This window comes from Carlito syrichta, unplaced genomic scaffold (assembly GCF_000164805.1).
Source record: "Carlito syrichta isolate Samal-C Ts95f unplaced genomic scaffold, Tarsius_syrichta-2.0.1 Scaffold53096, whole genome shotgun sequence".
NCBI lineage: Eukaryota > Metazoa > Chordata > Mammalia > Primates > Tarsiidae > Carlito > Carlito syrichta.
The window spans coordinates 706,555-729,092 of NW_006997192.1; the positions used below are offsets into that span (position 1 = coordinate 706,555).

The following is a 22,538-nucleotide window of genomic DNA, read 5'->3' on the forward strand; positions in this document are numbered from 1 at the left end:
TCCTTCCGCCTCAGCCTTCCGAGTAGCTGGAATTACAGGCGCACGCTACCACACCCAGCTGATTTTTTGATTTGTTGTAGAGATGAGGTCTCGCCAGCCCAGGCGGGTCTCGAACCCTCAGGCTCAGGCAATCCACTCACCTCAGCTTCCCAAAGGCACGGGATTACAGGATGAGCCACCGAGCCCGGCTTATAACCCCTTTTAAAGAGCTGAATACCTCAGAGATCACCTTCCTGTGATCATCATTGGGCATTTATTTACTTTGCTTACTGCGGATACTGACACCCATAGATACCATATTAGTCTCCTCCACTACCCCAGGGCAGATTGAAAATCACAGAGTAATCCTCCCACGATGACTGGCAACCTTCCTGATGGTCATCACACTTAGGGATAGCACCACTTATAGGACCTTTGAGGCACTGGCAAGAACAAATCTTTCAATAAAGTGTCTAGGTTATTCATGTCAGATTTCTCATCAGGGACAAAAATGCATTATGCAAAGATAGATTCTTACTCTATTTTCTTTATAACCAGAGAGGCTACATGGCTATTCATCCACAAGAGTGTAGAATTCCTGGGGTGAGTTCCTAAAATTTATTTACTTTAAGTAGGAGGATAAATATATTAACACTATTTCTCTGCACTGTCCAATTTCTTAGCTACTAGCTACATGTGGCTCTTCAGTATGTGAAATATGGATATTCCAAACTAAAGTGTTCTATAAGGGCAAAATGCACATGGAAATTTGAGGGTTCAGTACAAAAAAAAGTTAAAAATGTTTCATTCATAATTTTTTCTTATCTATTTAAGTGACAGTGTTTTGGGTATTTGGGTTAAATAAAATATATTAAAATGAGTTTCACCTGTTTCTTTTTACCTTAATGTACTTACAGAAAATTTTAAATTATAAATGTGGCTCATATTATATTCCCATGGAATGGCACTGCCTATCTAAGGAGTATATACTAGATTATTACTAGTATATACTAGATTATTTAAAGATAAGACCTTCAATTCTGTATGGGGCAGCGTGGCATGACAGCATAAGTTCGTGTCTTTCAGTTCTAAGCTCCATATTTCATGCATGGAATAATAATCATACCTATCTCACAAGTTTAATGTAAGGATTAATACATGGCTATGTATAAAAAGCACTTACATGGTGGCTGACAAGGACTCAGTAACTGTTAGTTTTCACTTATATTAAATAAGAAGAGAATCTGATCATGATGCTGATATGATATTAAGATGACATTGACAGGAATAATTCTAGGCCTGTGCTTGGTAGACCATTTTGGCCATGTACACTTCTAGTTGTGCATATTATGAGGATGCTGAGGACATTGAAGGAAGGGAGATTCTTCCTTGGTCCCAACATCAGGAATGGCAGAGATTGTTTCTTAGATATTGGTTTGCTTTCCTTTGACTAAGAAATAATGTTTACTTCATATTAATGGGCCGTAGAAGGCTTAAAGAAGGCTTTCCAGATTCAAAGGCTAGGACGGCAAGCAATAACTGAGAGTGAAGTTCACTAAGTGTGTTTTTTTTAAACATGGATGATATTTGCATATTGAATACTTAGAATATTCTGTGCTTCTCCCCAAAAAGTTGTCTATCATTTCTTTCTTGAAACATGGTTTATTTGGATTTCGTTTTTTCACTTTGGTAAAGGAATCAGTACAGAAAAACATTTCTCTATTATGAAGACGGAGCCAAGCATTGCAATAGATGGCAACCAATACCGATGTTGGGATCAGACCAACTATGGGAGTGATCAGACCCGCGTCAGACTGGAACACGGATGCTCAAACCACAGCAAGCTCGGTCTAAACACTAATGAACTCCAGCTGATTTTTTTGCTATGCAGTTGCAGGCTCAGTGTTGGATCTTCCAAGAAACTGTAGACATCCACACTTGATGTCAATTCTCCGAATTTTAAAACATAACTTGAAATCTCTAAGAATTCATGCCAAATAAAACATGTCTGTGGGCCAGTTTGGACCAAAGTCTACCAGTTTGTGAACTGATTTAGGTCAAGATTTGGGGCCCAATGGAAAGTTAGATTGTTCATGGATTGCTACTAAATATTTTTTTCTATCAACCCCATTCCTTACCTCCACTTTGTGTCTCCACCCCTTTGCCCCCTTAAAAAAAAAACAAAAACAGCTTCTTGCCGGGCACGGTGGCTCAAACCTGTAATCCCAGCACTTCGGGAGGCTGAGGTGAGAGAATTACCTGAGCCCACAGGTTGGAGACCAGCCTGGGCAACTTGGTGAGACCTCATTTCTACAATAAATCAAAAAATTATCTGGGTGTGGTGGTGCACGCCTGTAGTTCCAGCTACTTGGAAGGCTGAGGCAGAAGGGTTGCCTGAGCCCAGCAGGTTGAGGCTGCGGTTGTTGTGAGCGTGCCACTGCACTCCAATCTGGGCGAGAGTAAAACTCCAACACAAAAAATAAAAAATAAAAAAAATAAAAATAGCATCTAAGTCACAAGACTACCTGAAGTATATACAAATTAGTCAGTAAATCTTGATAGTTAAGTACATGATAAGAGAGTCATATGTACCCTGGAATTCAGAGTACAAAATAAGTCAAGCTGAACATGCACACAAACTGTGTAAGCCAATTATTTTCTCCTCTCAGTAATGTCCAAGGAGTTACTGCTTGTGAAAGATGTCTAGATATATCCACAGCATACAAATTACTTAGGTTATAAATGAAATTTGTTGAGAAATTGGAATTATTTTTAATTTATTTTTATTTTTTATTTTTTGAGTCGGAGTCTCACTCTGTTGCCCAGGCTTGGGTGCAGTGGCACGCTCACGACCACCACAAGCTCTACCTGCTGGACTCAGGCTATCCTTCCTTCTCAGTGTTCCAAGCAGCTGGAACGACAGGCATGCACCTGGCTAATTGTTTGATTTCTTGTAGAGACGAGATCTTGCCAAGTTTCCCAGGCTGGTCTTGAACTGGGCTAAGGCAATCCCCTGAGACTGCTGGGATTACAGACATGAGCCATCATGCATAGTAGCAATTTTTTGAAAGAACTGCAACTGGCATGGGAAAATGCATATGATACTAAACTAATAAAAGTAGAATTCAGTATTAAACACCCCACATGACTTGCCAATATATAATTATACTAGAAGTATATGAGAAGTACAGACTTTTAAAATTTATTTTTAGATAGGGAGAATTTAGGTTTATTTTATTCTCTTCTTTGTAGTCTTTTGCATTTTCCAAAAAAATTTTTTGGATAAACACATATTGATTTTAGAGCCAGAAAAAATATAAGAAAAGACATAAGACTATTTTTCTGACCATCACCACCAACAAAAAAAATGTCCTGGTGAGTTAAGCTATTGTGACCATTTTGTTTGAATTTTCTTGGTCAGTTGAAGGAAAGAGATGTCCATTTGTCTCTGGTGATTCATAAGAATATCTCATTTCTCCAGTTCTCTTTGTCCCAAAATTACAAAACAAATGACAAACTATGAATTGATCAACAGAAAAGTCTATGATTGCTGGGAGACAAAGGTTTTACAATTTATTAAACATTTGTTATAACAGACTATTGCTGGAAAGGAACTATCACTTTAACACTAAAAATAAAAGTAAAAAATCTGCACAAATAAAAAAAGACATTCAATCTGGATTCTATCTTCCATCCTAGTCAAAATGTCAGAGTACTTTTTTCTCCATTTCAAAATAGATATTTTTGATATTTTATGGAAATAATGTCATAAATATTTTATACAGTTATCTTCTCTCTACAAAGGTAGCAGGATATCACAAGGTTTGTCTTTTCAATAAAATGCCTTTTTGCAAGCATAGCTGAATTCTCCTTGGCCCAGCCTCAAATTTGAGCAACAAAATTCTAAGAAGGAAGGAATGAAGACTTTTGCAAAGTGCTTGGTACTCTGCTAATTTTTAAAACACTATAAAATTGTATATTTCTTACTAAGTGTTATCCACTTTTATTGAAAAACAGTGAAATAAATGTTGGCTTGATATATTTTGTCTTGATATATTTTTAGTAAGTGAATGTGTTTTTATAAAGCCAAGAGCAAATGAAAGTTTTAGAACCCATTATTTATAAATGAATACATTTCTTTATGGAGAGATTCATATTTGTACCTACTATAAAAATAGTATGCATAATAATGTTTCCATAATTAATATATTTATGAAAGTTTAAAAGTTTCAATGAATGTGCTATGAACTGAAGAGAATAAGATTTTCATATAAAATCCACTGCTTTCTGTTGAGTATTAAACATGATGGTGGCTTTTGACATGCATCATGTTCCTGCAAGGGCAAAAATGAATTCAAAAATCCTGTTTATGCAAGCCACTTAAGTGTCACCTGATGTTAAGTTGGAGTATCTATTGATTTGGGCTATAGTTTTACTTACATCTGAATGTCAAAGTCACCCTTATCCTATTACTGACACTCTGAACTGTCCATTTTCACTCTTGGCTATCAGATTTAGACACACGAAAAAATACAGTTTCAACACTGTTTGGTAAGGTCACCATATTCTAAGTATCTGGGATTGATCTATTATGTTTGTACTGAATAGGGTAAAATACATGCCCATGAAGGACAATAACCCTTGTTTGTAATGACAGGGATAACAATAGAGAAAAGTCTATGGAAAGCAATAATAACCCCCCATCTTTCCTATGAACAAATATCATATGACCTATTATTGCATTTTTAAAAACACTGATATGTCCTACTTCCTACATAAGTCCTGCTTCTCTATGTCAGCACTATTAATGCCATATATCTGTCAAGCTTTATTAAAATTCGTTGTGATGTGTATCTTGGCTCATAAACCTCTACAGTGCACTGATATTGTATCAGGGAATGTCCTTGTAACATTGAATCTTTAAAGACAGGTCAATAAAAGGGAAATCCTCCAAACTTTCAAGTTTACCTGTGATATCACACACCCTGCAGAACCTCCTGTCACTATTCTGAACATGCTTGTGCAGGTGTAAGTAATTACAGCACGACTATTGTGCAAACTTTGTTTCATAGAACCTTCTGGTAGGAAGAACATAACTGTATGTGGAGATAAATATCCGAGAACAGAGGCAGCATTGAGATGGGGATAAACTGTCAGGTCCGTTTTTCTTTATAAAGCTGTTTTAGAAGCGGCATTCTTTGAATTACAACATTAGAGTTTTATCCTTGGGCCTTTTTTGTTTGTGCTGGACCTTAATTGGCATATTTCACCAGTGGATGTTCCCTATTAGTAACAAAGATGTCTTGTCTGTCTGTAGCACACATTTTCCATGGCCCCAGAGGAATTCTTGTACTTGGGGTCACAGACAAACGGTAGACATGCCAATCAAAATGGGTTTTCTGAAAGCCCATCATGGTTGTAACTATCCAGGATATACCCCAGGGAAACAGGCTAGGGCAAGGAAGCACAAAAGTGGGTTAAAACAACAACAACAACAACAACAAAACTGAATAGAGGAAAGATAAACCTCAAACATAGCACAATCAAAGTGTGTTCATTATTTTCCTATTCTTAGAATTATTCTAGAAGAGTACATCTCAAGCAATTTGTTGGTGGTTCAAATCATCTGAACAGTCTTCAGTTAATTGATTTTTCCCAGTATATCATGATCCTCTACCTGACCCTACAGAGCATAACTAATACCCAGCTTACACTATAAAGACTCTCACCATGCACATTCAACAACATTCAAGGAAAAGCCCCACTGATGGTGTTGGGGCAATGTGGAATTGCTATAGAGGTTTTTAAATACTTTCAATATTTGTACTTATCTTGTTGCAGAACAGTAACAGCCTGCTTATGAACAGACACTAGAACATGGACCATACTTTGCATATCTTGTTCTAGAATATGTAGGGACAGGAGACTTAACTTCTCAACCAATTAAACCACTCTAGTCAAACTGTGCTTGCTAAAGCTTATTTTTTTGTTTTTTTGAGACGAGGTGTCACTCTGCTGCCCAGGCCGGAGTGCAATGGCATGATCGTGGCTCACTGCAGCCTTAACCTCCTGACCTCAGGTGATCCTCCTGCATAAGTCTTCCAAGTATCTGGAACTCCAGGCAAGCATCCACAGACCCAGATAATTTTTTGTAGAGAAAAGATCTCATTATGTTGCCCAGGCTGGCCTTGAACTCTTGGGCTCAAGCAATCCTCCTGTCTCGGCCTCCCAAAGTACTAGGATTATAAGCGTGAGCCACCATGCCTGGCCTGATTGCTAAAGTTAGTAACATCCTAATATCCCAATGGCCAGACCCAAAGGTCTGTATTCTCTGACCTTCCCACTGAACTATCTGCAACAGCTGTTGCTATTGATTAGCCTAGTTCTTGAATTCTCTCTCCCACAACTTTCAAGACAACCTACTTTACCACTTCCTATCCTTTGTCTTCCTTTTCTGAACCCTCTATGAAGATGAATTCTCCTTGACGTTTCATCTGATCCTGGTGCTCTTCTTTCCCTAGCTAGATGTTATCATCGTTTGCCAACAAACATTTACATGTTGGTGATTCTCAGATCCATCTGTAGGTGGATGACTGTTCCCAAATGGGAACAAGCTGTGTGTCAGGAACCATGACTGATGCTGGAGAGAGAACTTGAAAGGGTAGTGCTATCGCTGCTGTGCTAAAGAGAGTCTTTGGGGGTCTCTCCAGAAGGGCACACTGGGTCTCTCCATTCCGCTCCACACTGTTTTGACTCTGCTCTCATCATCCCTCAGCTGGTCAGTTACAAGAGTCCTCCATCCCAGCACCTGCTGTCAATCAGTCTCCCCTCAACCAGCTTATCCTCCCACACCCATCTCTCTTAAATACAAATCCAATCACATATTTGCCTTAAACAAAACAAAACAAAACAAAACAAAACAAAACAAAACAAAAAATCTTGGGCTTCTGCACTAGACTGGGGTCCAGTCTCTTTTTTTCTCTCTGTCTCTCTCTCTTTCTTCTTCCCCCCAATCGTAAAAAAACAAACAAAAAAGACAAAAAAGAAAAGAAAAAAAAAATCTTGGCTGTTACCCTTGCCTAACCTATGCAATGCCCTTCAAATTCCTTAACTTAAAATACAACACTCAAATGATATGGTCCAGATCTATCTCCTGACCACATCTCCAAAAAAACCACCCCCAAAAAATCACATTTCATGATATATGACTGCACATGCTGGCCCCTGGCAAGAAAGCCACGTCTCTTTTTGCCCCACTGTGAGACCCTATTCATTCTTTAAGTTCTTGTCTGACTATTTCTTATTCTAAGATGCCTTCTCCAATTTCCCAAGGTAAAGGGAAACATGCATTTCTTTTAGCTCACACAGCATTTTATCCACACCTCTATCATTATCCTGCTTATTTCCACTGCACTTGAACACTTATCTCTCTCCCTCTTCTGGATAGACTGTGAATCCCTCAAGGACAACGTCATTTAGTATTTACTCTGTTTCTTACTAAACCAGGTCTACTGTACCTACTGTACACAGTAGGTGCTCAGCACAAGTTTATCCCCCTAAAGTACTGGAATGCTTTTATCTCCCAGAAAGTTTATGTTTTAACTATGCAGGGAGAATAAGCATGGACACAATCATTAGTGAAATGGTTTTCATTCAAGGGTTCTGTATGGGCCTCTGCCCTTATTTCCTGCTATCCATTGCTTTGTACTTGATGCCTCAGGGATACCACGTGCTTGTGACTCCCTGCACACACCCTTTGGTGTCACGTCTCTGTGCTCCTCTGTTGTTTCTTTTCTCTGACATGTCCTTTGCCCTCTAGATGCCCTTGCCATTGCTAACATCCAAACATCCTTCAACGTGTGGTTCAAGTATCTATGCCCCTCAAAACTTTCTTACACCCCCAAGACAAAGCTACGTGCCTCTCCTCTCAGTGCCTAAAGCATTTATTATATAATTCTCTCATTATATATTGACGTTATCTGTTTTTGTTTCTCTCTTCCTAATTTCTTTTTAAGTAGGTATCTTACTCTTTTACCCAGACAGGAATACAGTGGCATGATCACAGTCAATGTAGCCTTGAACTCCTGGGCTCAAGCGATCCTCCCTCCTCAGTCACCACAGTACCTAGGACTATAGGCATATGCCACCACCTGGTTGTTTTGGTTTTTTTAAGAGATGAGGTCTTGCTATGTTGCCCAGACTGGTCTTGAACTCCTGGACTTAAACAATTCTCCAGTCTTGGTCTTCCAAAATGCTGGGATTACAGGCATGAACCACCATGCTCCACCTCTTTTCCTGATTATTACTTGCAAATACTTCAACTTGCCTGGTCTTTGTATCTTAGGAACTTAACACTAACAACAAATGACATACAAAATACTCTGAACAAATGTTTATTGATCAAGATGGAGCTAAATCTCTATTTTTACAAGAATTCACATTTGGGTCCCATGAATGTTGGATTATTATAACCACCTATCTCAGACTGTAGGAGACAGAAGATTGTATCTGATCAGTACAGTATAATCAGAACTGTGGCTCCCAAACTTTTTTAGCCATGGTACATTTAAACAGGGTTAGGAAACCCCTTAACTTCTTTCAATATGAACAAAACTTCAAAATCAGATTCAGTGGGGAGACAGGTGCTTGTTTTAATGGAATTCAACAGATAGTATAATTTTACAATAAAATAACATAACTCAGGCATAGGTTATTGGAAACAGACAAGTCGAAAAGAACAATAAGGATATACAAATAGCTTTTAATGCATTGGAAATAAATATCTTAATTTTCCTTGGTATATGCTCTCTTCATAACTCAAGCATCTTCCAAGTTCATATGCCTAGCCTATCAATTTTACAAGAGAAATTAATAAGCAAACTTTTAATTGTTTCATCAAACTGTTTTAATCATGGGACTTTCTTTCTGACTTCTGTAGACTCAACTGTGATACATTTTACATGCTCTTCTATTAATAGATAGGAAAATGTTATTTTTTTCTACTGACACCTGGACTTCCTTATACTCTAGAAATTTCCAGTGCTTAGCACAGTATCTGGACCATAGTAAGAGTCATACATTTTCAATGAATTAGGTTAATAAACTATTTTTGTTGTTATGGTTCCTAGTCTTAATATCATTTTCTTACTATTTTTATCATAACATTATTTATTTATCAACTGCAAAGTATTTTCTAAATATAATATATTGTTCACAACACTATCATAGGAGAGCAGGCATAGGTTATTTATGCTGACTTAAAAGTTGTAAACATAGCTTCTTGATAATTTCAAAAGGCTTGCCTATTATTCATAATGGTGCATATTACTGAAATAATCTACATTGAATATCATCAATTACAGAAGCCAATACACTAATCACAGGTGAACTATAAAAGTATTTCATTCATTTAAGGCTTTTTGTGATACTTTGCATTTCTGGCTCACACTACAAAAATTAGCTCCAATAAAAAAAATCACTACAGAAGGGAAAAAACCAATAATTCAGGTGATAGCTACAACAGGAAGCCTTATTTTGTATTTTAAATTCTTTCCTAAAAGCAAAGAGCTAAAGAGAATACCATTTCTCTTGTCAACTGAATCCATGGTAAATTCTTCAGAATGGTTTTTCATGGCGGTCAGAGACTGCTTTAAATGAAGGCATTTCATAGCTTCCCTCCCATTAAATTTGATGGGAATATTTTTCCTTACAGTGCACAAACCACATTTATTGAAAATTGACTTTGTTTATTGCTTTCTAGGCACACATTGTTAATGCAAGGCTGTTTACTCAAGGGAATGAACCACTTAAGAGGCTCTTCATGCAAAAATGCCAATCTGTGTAGCAGATACAGGTAGGAGTTCTTACTAAAAACTAAAAGCCAGACTTGCTTTTCAAAGTCATGACCTACAAGGAAGAAAGAAATATGGATGGAAAGACATGTAGATGACAGTATTTGTCAATAGTTCAGATTCTATGGATCCCAGCTCTCCTGCCTCCCCAGTTTGTGTGGAATAAATCAATGAAATGACTTGCATAGTTGAAGTGATTGCTTGTGACACAATTTAAAACTTTTACTCATGGAAGCCACTTTTATTAAAGCAAAAATATATGAAAATCATGTCTTCTTGTGTAAATGGCATCAGGATGGACTAGGGAAGATACTAGAGTCATTTCCACATTTGCCTCCAGGATAAATAATTGAAGCTTGGTGTAAGCAGACAATCTGCTAACAGCTCTTTATGAAGCCCCTTCTTTTTCACAAGGTCTGACAAGCATTCAGAGTGATTGTTGGTCTCTGTGCATCCACTCAGGTACATAGGATGAGGGTGGTACTTTCTTTTCTTTTGTGTGTGTGTTTTTTTTTTCTCACTCTGTTGCCCAGATTGGAGTGCAGTGGCACATCACAGCCATGGCAGCCTCAACTGGCTGGGCCCATGTGATCCTTCCCCCTCAGTCTTCCAAGTAGCTGGACCACAGGTGCTTGTCACCACACCTGGTTAACTTTTTGATTTATTGTAGAGATGAGGTCTTGTCAAGTTGCCCAGGCTGCTCTCAAGCCCCTGGACTCAGGCAATTCTCTCACCTCGGCCTTCCAAAGTGCTGGGACTATAGGCACGTGCCACTGTTCCTGGCTGAGGGTGGTATTTCAATGAAGGGTCAATGCCAAAAATAGTCTGGATTTATTGTGTCAAGGCTACTACATTATGAAAAAATTTTTTTTTTGTTCATCTGAGGGTTTTGCTTCCGTGCCTATCTGCCACCATTTAGCATAATATGGAGCATGGAAATGGACTAGTTAGCAAGACCATAGACACTAGTAAGTCTTATAAACAACTGGGGATACCAAAGGGACAGAATAAAAGACACAGGTAAAAAGTATCATAGGTAGACAGTGGTAAAGTCTTTCCTCACCTTTGTTTCTTTCATTAAGAAAAATTACATAATACATGCATGCCCAAATGTGCACACACACACAAACACAAAAACAGATAGTACCTAGCTTAAAAGACAGTATGTTTTTGTTTTGTTTTGTTTTTTATACAGGGTCTCACTCTGTTACCAAGACTGGAGTGCAGTGACACAATCATGGCTCCCCGCAGCCTTGAACATCTGGCTCAAAAGATCCTCCTGCCTCAACCTCTCCAAGTAGAGCATCTGGGACTACAGATGCGCACCACTATGCCTGACTAATTTTTCTATTTTTTGTAGAGACAGGGTCTTGCTTTGTTGCCCAGACTGGTCTCGAACTCCTGACCTCAAGTTATCCTTTTACTTCAGCCTCCCAAAGTACTGGGATTACAGGCATGAGCAACTGCACCCGGCCTAGAAATAGCACGCTATCAAAAACTTTGAAAATCCCTGTGTGTTTTTCTTTTTTGCATCTTCAAACCTCATCTCCAAAAATAACCACTATCTGATTTTTTTGTTTATCATTCTTTGAATTTTCTGCAGAATTTTATTACATACATTTTTGTCCCTAAAGAATGTACTGCTTAGTTGATCATTTTTTTGAACTTTATATAAATGTATGTATTCTTTGGTGATTTGATTTTTTTTTCTCACAGTAAAGTTTCTTCATGAGTATTAACTCATGAGTACAGTTGCAGTTCACTTACTTTTATGCTCCATAGAATTCTATGGTGTAAAGTGATTTCCATTTAAGCCAATGATACACTTATGATGTTTCTACTGTTTTATGTTATTGTGAACAATGCTGTCATTAACTTTCTTCTACATGTTTACTTGTATACACGTGTAACAATTTCCCCAGGGATGAAATTGCAGCTTTAGCATAGGTATGTCTTCAACTATATGAGTATTTTCAGACCATGATCTAATGTGAAAGTATCAATTTACAGTTTCACCAGCAGATTATAAAAGTTCCTGATACTCTATATCTTGCCAACATTTGGCATGCTCAAAAATGGTCATTCATACAGAAAATGAATGCCGGCTAACTGACCGCAGATACTCACTCCAAAATCACATTATGCTTTTAAAAGTCAAGGCTTAAGCTATAGTTACTCAAAAGAAAATTGTTCCATCCAAAAGCTAGTAAAAGACAGTGTTTGTATCCATAAGATGGCAAGCATATGTTTTAAAATGAATTCTGTTGATGCTTACAAATTAGTGTTTCCTTTTTCTAGTAAGGAAATTCCCTATAATGTGATGTCAAAACATTTGTGTTAAACTGCTGTGTTTTGCCAAAGAGGTACATTTTCCAGTCAAAACAATTAATTAGAAGCTATTAATGATGTCGTTCAAGATTAAGAAGTCACTGTAAGTAAAGAGAGAAACTGAAGGGGAAAAAATTCACCCAAGTCAGGATGCAGGAGATAAGTTAGTTTGTTGATTTCCATTTGAGAATTTTGCTTTGAATTCTCTTACTCTTCTGCCATCTTTCACCAACTCTAAATCACTTAATTAATAGATCACGGGAGGGCTTTAGATTTATGAAGGGCTGAAACCTCCAACAAAACTCTTGCTTCTCCTCTTAATATTTTAGTCTTTGTAGTATGTTATTCTTATTACAAAAACACGTTGGGTGCTGAAAATCATCATAGTTCTTCTAGTTTCATTTCTGGCTTAGTCAGCGACAGACCATCTGGTAATCATTAGATGAGAAAGTTTGTCAGTAAGATACTTAAATCCCCGAGTCATAAATTATTTGAGAAAGAATTGCTCAGTTTCTTCTAAACTAAGACTCCCTCTCTCTGTCTCTCTCCATCTATCTATCTATCTATCTATCTATCTATCTATCTATCTATCTATCTATCTATCTATATTTAATAGGCAGTACCCAGATGTAAGGATGGGATTTATTATTTTAGTTGATTATGGAGAATGAAACTCTGGTCACACAAGCCAATATCTGCAAAGAACAGTTAACTTTCCATGGTTACATACTACACCCAGGGCAGCTGTTCTGCAAATAATTGTTGGTCATGAAGGGATCAATAGAAGAGAGAATAAAGTCTTGTAGCGAATACTTCACCACTTCCAGAAAAATATGAAAGGTCATACTCTACTAATGGTTGACTCATGAGGTCAGCCTTCACTGTGAAGAGGTGCATGTTGGATTTTGGTAGACGAAGATGACAATGGAGACAGTCAGGGAATGCCCAAGGGAGGCACCATCTCTGGGCAGTTGTAGATGCCATTTTCTGAGAAATAGGAGGGAAAGTTGGCTACAACCTCCTCCGAGGCTTTTTAGACACTTTGCTAGAAAATATTCTCTGATTTCCCTGGAAACTCACCAGATCAAGATATACACATCTCAACATTACTCACACTCAGGTAGAATAGATATAAACAATCAGGAATGTTGCATATATCAATCCCTACTTTGAATTTCTTACCACATATTTCTCAAAAGCTGTCTGTATGTTTCATTCTTCAACAAGAATACAGGCTTCTAAGTGAAGCCTCAGCAAATAAACTTATCATTTAAACTTCTTAAATTAACTTAATTAAGCTTACTTTTTACAACTACACCTATCTGCTCAAGAAAATATGAAACATTTATTTATTGATTTTTGAGTTGGGATCTCACTCTGTTGCCCACACTAAAGGACAGTGGCATGATCACGATGATCACAGTTCACAGCAGCTTTGACCTCCTGGGCTCAGGTGATCCTTCAACCTCAGCCTCCAAGTAGCTAGGACTACAGGCACACACCACCACGTTTGTCTCATTTTATCATGATTATTTTTTTGTAAAGATGAGGTTTTGCTGTGTTTCCCAAGTTGATCTCGAACTTTTGGGTTCTACCTGCCTTGACCTCCCAAAGTGTCAGGATTACAGGTGCAAGCCACTGCACCTGACCAAAATATTTTTATTAATATTTATCCTTTACCAACTGTCCTTAGGTGATCATATTAGTCCTAGTAATGTCATCAGGCTAATTCCTTATTAATCAAGCTCTAGTTCCTTTGGTATCTAAAACACTGTTGGTATTTAATTTTTAAAAACGTTGTCTTAGACATCTGAATTATATGCCCTTTATATTATTAAATCCTTTGTAATAATCCTCTTTAGAGTCTTCTTGCAAATAACCTTTCCGTACGCTCAAATACACTTTTTGAAATTAATAATTTAAAAAATGGGTTGCTATAAATCATACTGGGCTGAGACACAGGAGGGAAAGACATTTTCAAGGGTATACATGGTCTGGTCTTTATGCCAAGATGTAAATACTGAGAAGGTCAAAGTGGGGGGAAAAAGAGAAATAGGACAGTACTAATAGTTATGGAAAATACTGTGGCTCTTTGGCACAGCTCTGCAATAGATACGTGGTGTTTGACAATAATCTTTGTTCGAATATACCTTAATTGGGTGACATAATACCCAATTCCTCTTATGTATTGTCTTTAACTTTCCTTCTTAAAGTGTTCATCTTTCTGTTTATTTGTAGACTGAGTTGTAAATGGATAGGCCCATCTCAGAAGAGCATGAAATGTCAAGGAAGAATTTTCACAAAGGCAGACATCCTCTACATAAGAAATAGTCAGTGTTTAAAGACAGTGGTGGAGAGTGATTCCTTGCCTCAGAGGTTTAGAGACATTATCCTCAAGGAAAGGCCTGACGTGGATTAGTAATTTATCTTTTTCCTAAACCCAATACAGTCCATGGTATGGAATTACAAAGATGATGGATAACAAAAGGAATCCTCTGCAAGAATCTACACTTTGTATTCATTAGTCCTCCCTAATCCAGCTCTGCAGGTGTCAGCAAAGGGCACTTCCTTCACCATGAAGGAATCTGGCCACTGTGACACGTGTGATATAAAAGCAGAAATGCCAGGTGCTGCTGTCCTGAACAATAATTGGTCTCCACTTGCAGGCCCAATGAAGACTGTCACCTTGACTTCCTAGAGGATTATAACCCCTGAATGGACGGTTTCATGAGTGTTTATCATTCTTAAAACTCTGATCAGAGATAACAAGTGAGCATGGTCGCAAGACGCCTGTTTTTGCACCATTTTTGATAAAAGCTTCTCTGCTATGCTGCTGATAGACACTGACATGAATTTCCAAACCACACAGAACTGCTTGAAATCCCATCTTCTCTCACACAAAGCAAGGAAAAAAAAACAGAATTATGCTTGGACATTTAGTTGATTTCTCTAAGCAAGAGCCACTAGGTAAGAACTTTTACTTTGAATTTTTTTTTTTTTGGATGAACATTTGTTTTAAAAACAGAGTAACAGAGGAAAACCGATGAGAAAGAAGGCACACTTTCAGTTACCTTGGAAACTCGGTTTGCAACTTCTCTGCCCACCGTCAGCCCCTGGACAAAGGTCCGGGCAGCAATGAAGGCGCGGGTCACCTGGATCTTCAGTTTGCGGGGTACATCTCCAAATGGCTTCAGCTGATCTGTGTATTTGCTCACACATTCCAGGTAGTCCTCGCTGAAGTGGTACTGAGGATTTATCAGCTGAAACATTCGTTCCAGGAGCCGAGCCCAAAAGTCATTGAGCATTTCCTCTAAGTTCACATTGCCTCCTGTATAGTACCTTTTCAACTCCGTGAAGAGGTCCTGGAAAACTTCTGAATTCTGCATGTACAGCATTCCATAGGTCCGTACAAACATGTCATTGAGTGACTTTTCTGCATTCTCTAGAAGCTCTCGGAAAAATTCTGCAGATAAAACAAGAAAGCAGTCATAAATTAATAACTCTGGAAGGCCCAAGACATCTACTGACCTTAAACACAATTGCTTATAATGGGCATTTTCTTTTTTTTTTTTTAGTTGTAGTTTCACTCTGTCACTCAGACTGGAGTGCAGTGGAGGCTCCCGGCCACTGCAGCCTCTACCTGCTGGACTCTGGCGATACTTCCGTCTCAGCCTTCCAAGTAGCTGGAACTACAGGTGCACGCTACTACGCCTGGCTAATTTTTTATTTATTGTAGAGACGAGGTCTCGCCAAGTTGCCCAGGTGGGTCTCGAACCCAGGTGGGTCTCGGGCTCAGGTAATCCACTCACCTCGGCCTCCCAAAGCGCTGGGGTTACAGGCTGAGCCACCCAGCCCAGCATGACATTTTCAAAAAAAAAAAAAAAAAAAATCCTGTGATTAAGGTGTTAACAGAACAATGAAAACAATATTTTAAATGGAATTTGACCTATATCTATGATCTTGCATGAATCAAATAAAACAGAAGACCCTGTGATTTCCATTTGAAAGAGCATCCATTAACATTAGGAGTTTACCATGTAACATTCCCCCAAAATAGCTCAATTCTTTTTATCCTTTATTGTTAAATTTTATCAAAAACTATGATTTGATATAAACTCAAATCAACATGTGCTGCAAGTATAATGAGCAGAGTATCATTATTACATAATGGTAAGCACATTTACTTTAGCCTATTTACAAATTCGTCCAGACACTAAATTCAATTATATTGCTTTTATTTGGAATAGTCCATAAATAAGATGTTCAAATTAATGTAATATTTTGGACTCTTTCTAATTTCTATATATAGCAGTCAATTAGCAGTCTTCAGACATTCATAAAGCAATTAAACTCACTTAATACTTAAGCAATAATGAACATAATTTCGGTGGCCCTAATGAGACAGAAGGATATAAAGTATCTCGAATTACCATTATACATATAAACTATCACTTTATAGAACTGGAATAAAATATTGGCAATTGGGCTTCCTGGTGAAAAGGTTCTAAATGAAAAAGTGTACACCAATAAATGAACTCATCTGCTTTGCAACAGCACTTGAGTGTTACTGAGATCACTTATGGGATACAAAATATAAAACAGAAATTAAAGCCATTGGGTACCATGAGCCTCAATGGCCCCGTGAAGCTCTCTCAAGAGACACTTCGTGTGAAGGGCCTATCCATGTGCACAAGTAAGCCTGGGTAAAGCAAGTTGAAGTCTTGTCTCATTTAGAGAAGGTAAGTGGAGGTGGATGAAGAAAAAGCTAAGGAAAGATCATGCTTCTAAGTTCATCAATCCAAATTCCTAACAGCAAAGAGATTCAGCGTTCCCTCTTCATAGTTCCCTTCTACTCCCTGAAGTTATGTCCCTTCTCAGAAATGCGTTTCAGGATGGGTGATTTACGAGCACATCTGCAGTTTTTGACCAAAAGTGGCATGTCTCCCATGCCCCACCGTCCCTATTCACCCAATCTTGTCCTGAGCGATTTTTTGTTTCTTAGTTTCCAGATGAAAAAAGTCTTCAAAGGGAAACATTTTGCCAATGTGGAAGAGGTGAAACAAAAAAGCACTAAAAAGCATTAAAATGGACGAGTTCAAAAACTGTTTTGAGCAGTGGAAAAAGCGTCAACAGGTATATTGCATCAAACAAAGAATATTTCAAAGGTGACAACAGTTTAAATATATAAGAATAAATATACAATTTTTTATAAATAAATTCTGGGTTTTTGTGGTTCCCCCCTCATGTTGAAGAGATAGGGCAACATTTTCAAAAGTGTCAAAGAATCAATTTGTCAAAATATTTGTATATGCTGTATGTTGATGTTATTTATGATTTTATGAAATTAAGAGCATTTCAAATCTTTCTTAAAAAAACTCGTACCTAATTTGTCCACAAATGGAAACTACATTAAATTAATAAATACAAGTATTAAAATATCATAAAGAAAATCTTCTAATCTTGAAACCAAGAATGAAAATAGCTAGATCCTATTGATACTGGAGAAGGGTGAAAGGTGTTACAGATTGTGAAGGAAGACAGAAAAGAATGAAAAAAAATCACTGAATTGAAAAATACTAATATAATGAGACTGGAAAGTGGATTGTAATCATGAGTTCTGGACAGACTATTCATTTATCTTCTTTTTGAGGTCAATTATTTTGTTGAACTGAGGAATTAAAGCTTAATTTATTGAATTCAGAGTACTGCCTTCAGCAATGAATAGTCAGTAATCTATAGCTTGGTCTGGATTTGCAAAGAGCTAAAAAAAAAAAAAAAAAGAGAGAGCGAGAGAGAAAAAAATCCTCTGGTGCTCATTGCTCACCAAAGTCTTGAAAAATAAATGTTATGTTCTAGAGACAAAAATTTAAATTTTTCTTTTACTGAGGATAACACTACTTAGACTTTTTCCCTCCTGACATGGTGATTCTAAAATATTAGACTCATGCCCACTTTGAAGGTGAATGGTTAAAGTCAGACTGCCCACTCACTGTGCTTTGTTTTCTTAAGTTTAAATTAGTATTCATGATTGAATACAGAAACCAAGTTTTCATATGCCAGTAAATATGGCTCAAGAAACATTTCACTAGATTCCAAACTTAAATTTCTGTCTAAGGGTGTGTCATTGTCTCAGAAGTTTGCTATTAGCTTCCCTGGTCCTCAAAGTCAAGTTATTATTATTCCTTGTTCAAAATCATTATATGGTTTACTGATCTCATAGTCAAAGTTAATATTTGGTATTGAAAGACGTTAATAGATCAACCAATTATGACAAATGTTGCTACCTTAACAGACATTGATCTTGGATCTTATGAAAAATGGGGAACCAAAGTACTGAGGCAAAACTAATGTCTTCCAGAAATAAGTATCCTCATTGTATTTTCCCTATGCCCGCAGTGTTCCACCTTTTGAAGGTTGACTCTTTGAACAAAGCACTTTATGCTTGGATGAACACTGTTTCTTAACAAACCAAACAAGATGGAGATTCACAAGACAGTTACCTGATCCATTTTCGTGATGAAGTATCATGTCCAAACAATATCAGAGAGATCAAAATTCAAGAACAACATAAGAAAAAAACCAAATCGAACTCTTTGGTTAATCGAAGAGGGCAAAGCTCACATTGGATAAAGTCTTTAGTCAACACAAATTTTTATCTGCTAGAAACAGTTTGGCAGAACGAAATGCTATTTGATTTTTTCTTCTCCCCAATCACAAAATATACATCAAAGGTGGTTGCTTAGGGTTCTGTTATGCTTCATAGGTGCACAAAAGAACTCTCCCAGCCAGCATTAGCCTCTGGGAGGATTTTTTTCATCTAGAGGGGAGATCTCAATGCAAACATCTGTTTGCTGCGGGGCAGACTGTCTCAAGGGGGAGAGCAGCCTTGTAGATAAAAACCACCACTGCTGCAAAAGCAGAAAGGTCTGTGTGATGCTGCCTGAGCTGGACGAGGCCTCGAGGCCTTGTAAGGAGCAAAAGTCAACTCCCAGGAGCCAAGAGATGCCCTGAGGATATTGCAGAAAGACTCCAAATAAAGCTTCCAAATAAATGGACTGAAATGGGACGTGGCACACAGGACCGAAGGGAAGTACTAGCAGGAGAGAAAGGTCAGACCAGAGGCTCTTCTAGGAATTTGCTGTCTACATGAAACAGCAAAAACTTCTCCCATTCAACCCAGATATGTCGTCTTGCTGATGCTACTGTGGATAGACATGTTCTGTGCTGGAAAGGGTGCAGGATTGAGTTAAACACTGGACAGCGTTGTTTTCCTATTCTTGTCTCAAGCTCTCCAAGATACTGTTTGCTAAAAGTCTGTGCAAAAGGAATGTTTCAGAATGGGGATGGTGGCGCATGCCTATAATCTCAACGCTTTGCGAGGCTGAGGTGGGAGGATTGTGTGAGCACAGGAGTATGAGACCAGCCTGGGCAACAGAGCAAAACTTTATCCCTACAAAAAAAAAAAAAATTATTTCGCTGGTGTGATGGCGTGCACCTGTAGTCCCAGCCACTTGGAAGGCTGAGGTGGAAGGATCACCTGAGCCCAGGAGGTTGAGGCTGCTGTGAGCTGTGGCCATTGTGATCGTGCCACTGCACCAGCCTGGATGACTGACTCAAATAAACAAATAAGTAAATAAATAAAATGTTTCACTATGATGGTATAAATCCATATAATGATTACAGAACTCAATGAGTGAAAAGTTTTGGTCACTAGACAGTGGAAATTTTAGCTATACCTGATTACAGGTAGCACTTGTACTATTCTGGGAAGCAGATATGCTAAGTTTCCTTCCTTAAACCCAGAAAGACACACACATGCATGCAAGTGTGTATGTTCATGTAATTCTCTGCTAATCTCTTTCTTTCTCTCTCCCCCAACAAAAGCATGCTAAATCACTTCGGTCAGCCCAGCCAAGCTTTGGCTAATAAATGCCTCAGAGGAGGAGCTGACATGGAGGATAAAATGGATCTGAAAGCTAACATCCTATAAGGTTTGTGATTCACAGACACACAATAAAGTTACCACCCTGCCTCCCCCAATGCCTTTTTCAAGGTTAAGTGAAGAGGGGCATCCTTTCTCATTCCACATATGTCTGTCAGCTTTCAAGTACATCTTTTGAGATCATTTCTCCTTTCAAAAGTCTCCCTGCAGTTGGGCAGGGTGGCTCACATCCACCGTGAGTAGTTGCAACCATTTGGGAGGCCGAGGTTGAAGGATTGCTTGAACCCAGGAGTTCGAGATCAGCTTAGGCAACATGGCGAGATCACATCTCTACAAAAAAATAAATAAATAAATAACCGGGTGTGGTGACACATGCCTCTATTCCCAGCTACTCTGGAGGCTGAGGTGGAAAGATCTCCTGAACCCATGAGGTTGAGCCTGTGGTGAAACCTTGATTGTGCCACTGCACTCCAAGCTGGACAACAGAGTGAGACCCTGACTCCAAAAGAAAAAAAAGTCTCCCTGCTTATATAGTAACCTGATAGGATCAGCAGGAAAATGTTGAGTTAATCAAGTTGCACACTCATGGCCACCCCAGCCTCAAATTGCTGGGCTCCGGCGATCCTTCCGTCTCAGCCGTCCAAGTGGCCAGAACTACAGGCACGTGCTACCATGCCCGGCTAAATTTTTTTTTATTGTTTTTAGATTTATTGTAGAGACAAGGTCTCACCAAGTTGCCTGGGCTGGTCTCGAACCCATGGGCTCAGGCAATCCACTCGCCTTGGCCTCCTAAAGTGCTGGGATTACAGGTTGAGGCACCGTGCCCCACCCACAGCCTTCTTTAACCTCTTCCATGTTAAACTTTGAACTTTGAGGGGTGGGAGAACATGGCCCTACTTGGCCTATCTCCTCCCACTTTCCAGAGGCTGAGACCTTAGAAGTAAAGATGGACGTTGTTCAGGTATCCATCGTACCACATGACATGTCATCCTAGGCAAGTTTCACTTAAGTGGTATTTAGTAGTAGGATGCCGCTGCTTTACATCAGCATTTTGAGCTGGATAATTCTTTGTTGGGGTAGCAGTTAGGGGAGGAATGTCCTGTGCATTGCAAAATATTAAGCAGCACCCCTGGCCTCCACCTTCTTGATGCCAGGAGTTCAACCTTCCCTCAGTAGTGGCAACCAAAATGCCATCAAACATCATCCAATGTTCCCTGGAGGTCAAAATCACTCTCACTCCCCACCTTACCCTCACCTGCTGAGAGCCACTTTTCTAATGATACATTTCAGAGGCCTACACCTAGAACATAATCTGAGAAAAGGTCAATACATTTCGAGACCTCATTAAGCCCATGGTTTATTTACGATAAAAATGTGAGGAGCTGTGTTTTAAATGGAAGGAAATGAAATGCAGGTTATATCCGCAGTAAGATTTTTGCTAGTCAGTGTGGCCAATTTCCATGTATGGCGCCTGCCACAGGGAGGGCCCGAAAAAGTGGTGAGCAGTAGGCAAGTGAATGGCCATGACCATCACTGAGATGCATCCTGACTCTATCTGTTCTGGGCTCCTCTTAGATGGTGATGACTCTGTGGCCCCCCCTCAGATGGAAAGAAATGATACAAACCACATCTTAGAACAGGACATAACTGATTCGCCCTCCCGTCGTCCTCCATACGTAACATTCATATCCCCCCATGCTCCAAGTTCATGTGTCTGCATAAACACTCTGTGCCTTTTTCAAAAACATGTTGACTATCAATGCTGCAATGCCAGGGCTCGACTTTCTCCCCAAACGCTGCCCTAAGCCACTCTGCCCGGCTTAATTACTGCCTCTACTACTGCTGGCCCCGCTGGGACCTGACTTCATAGCCCATGATCTCACCAAGCTGACTGCACTCACATTCACTCGCATACTACATTTAAGCAATGCCCACCATGCTACATTGCAGTTAACTCCCAAACCACATTTGAGTCTCACACACTGCAGTCTCACACATAAAGCCTTCTTCTACTTAATCAATGATCTGCTGTATTGGATAAACTCACTTCGGAGCTTTGGTGTTGGTGTTGTTTTTAATAAACACGACTATGGCAGCCTTTATTGCTTCATAATACAAGTATAAAAAAGCAATTTTAGAAGGGAAAAATTATTTTGAACAGCTATCCTACTGTATTGTCTCAATATTTTTTCTTACATGCCACTTGCATTTTTGTTAAGAAACAGATTCTCAGGATGCATTTTTTAAAATTTGGGGTTGAAATTATATAAAATTAGTTTTCATAACAATTTATTCAAAAAGGGAGAAACAGGAATTGATACTTCTTAAAAGACAATGTTGCTATGAGTAAAAATTCATGTGTGACTTTTCACTTCCGCATCTCTTAATTCACACATTCTCTTGCTCTGTTTGTGTGTGTTTTCATAGGTTAAGTTTAT

The 22,538-nt window shown here is 38.6% G+C and overlaps 1 protein-coding gene across 1 annotated transcript in view; it reads right to left on the bottom strand.

Annotated features, from left to right (window-relative positions):
* Positions 1-15,623, bottom strand: part of GPC6 (glypican 6) — a 609,707-nt gene extending 594,084 nt beyond the window's left edge. The window contains exon 1 of the mRNA XM_021707914.1: positions 15,230-15,623. Within this exon, the coding sequence (XP_021563589.1) occupies positions 15,230-15,574 (345 nt within the window). The 5' untranslated portion in view covers positions 15,575-15,623. The remainder of the gene's footprint in view (positions 1-15,229) is intronic.
* Positions 15,624-22,538: the final 6,915 nt, after the last annotated feature.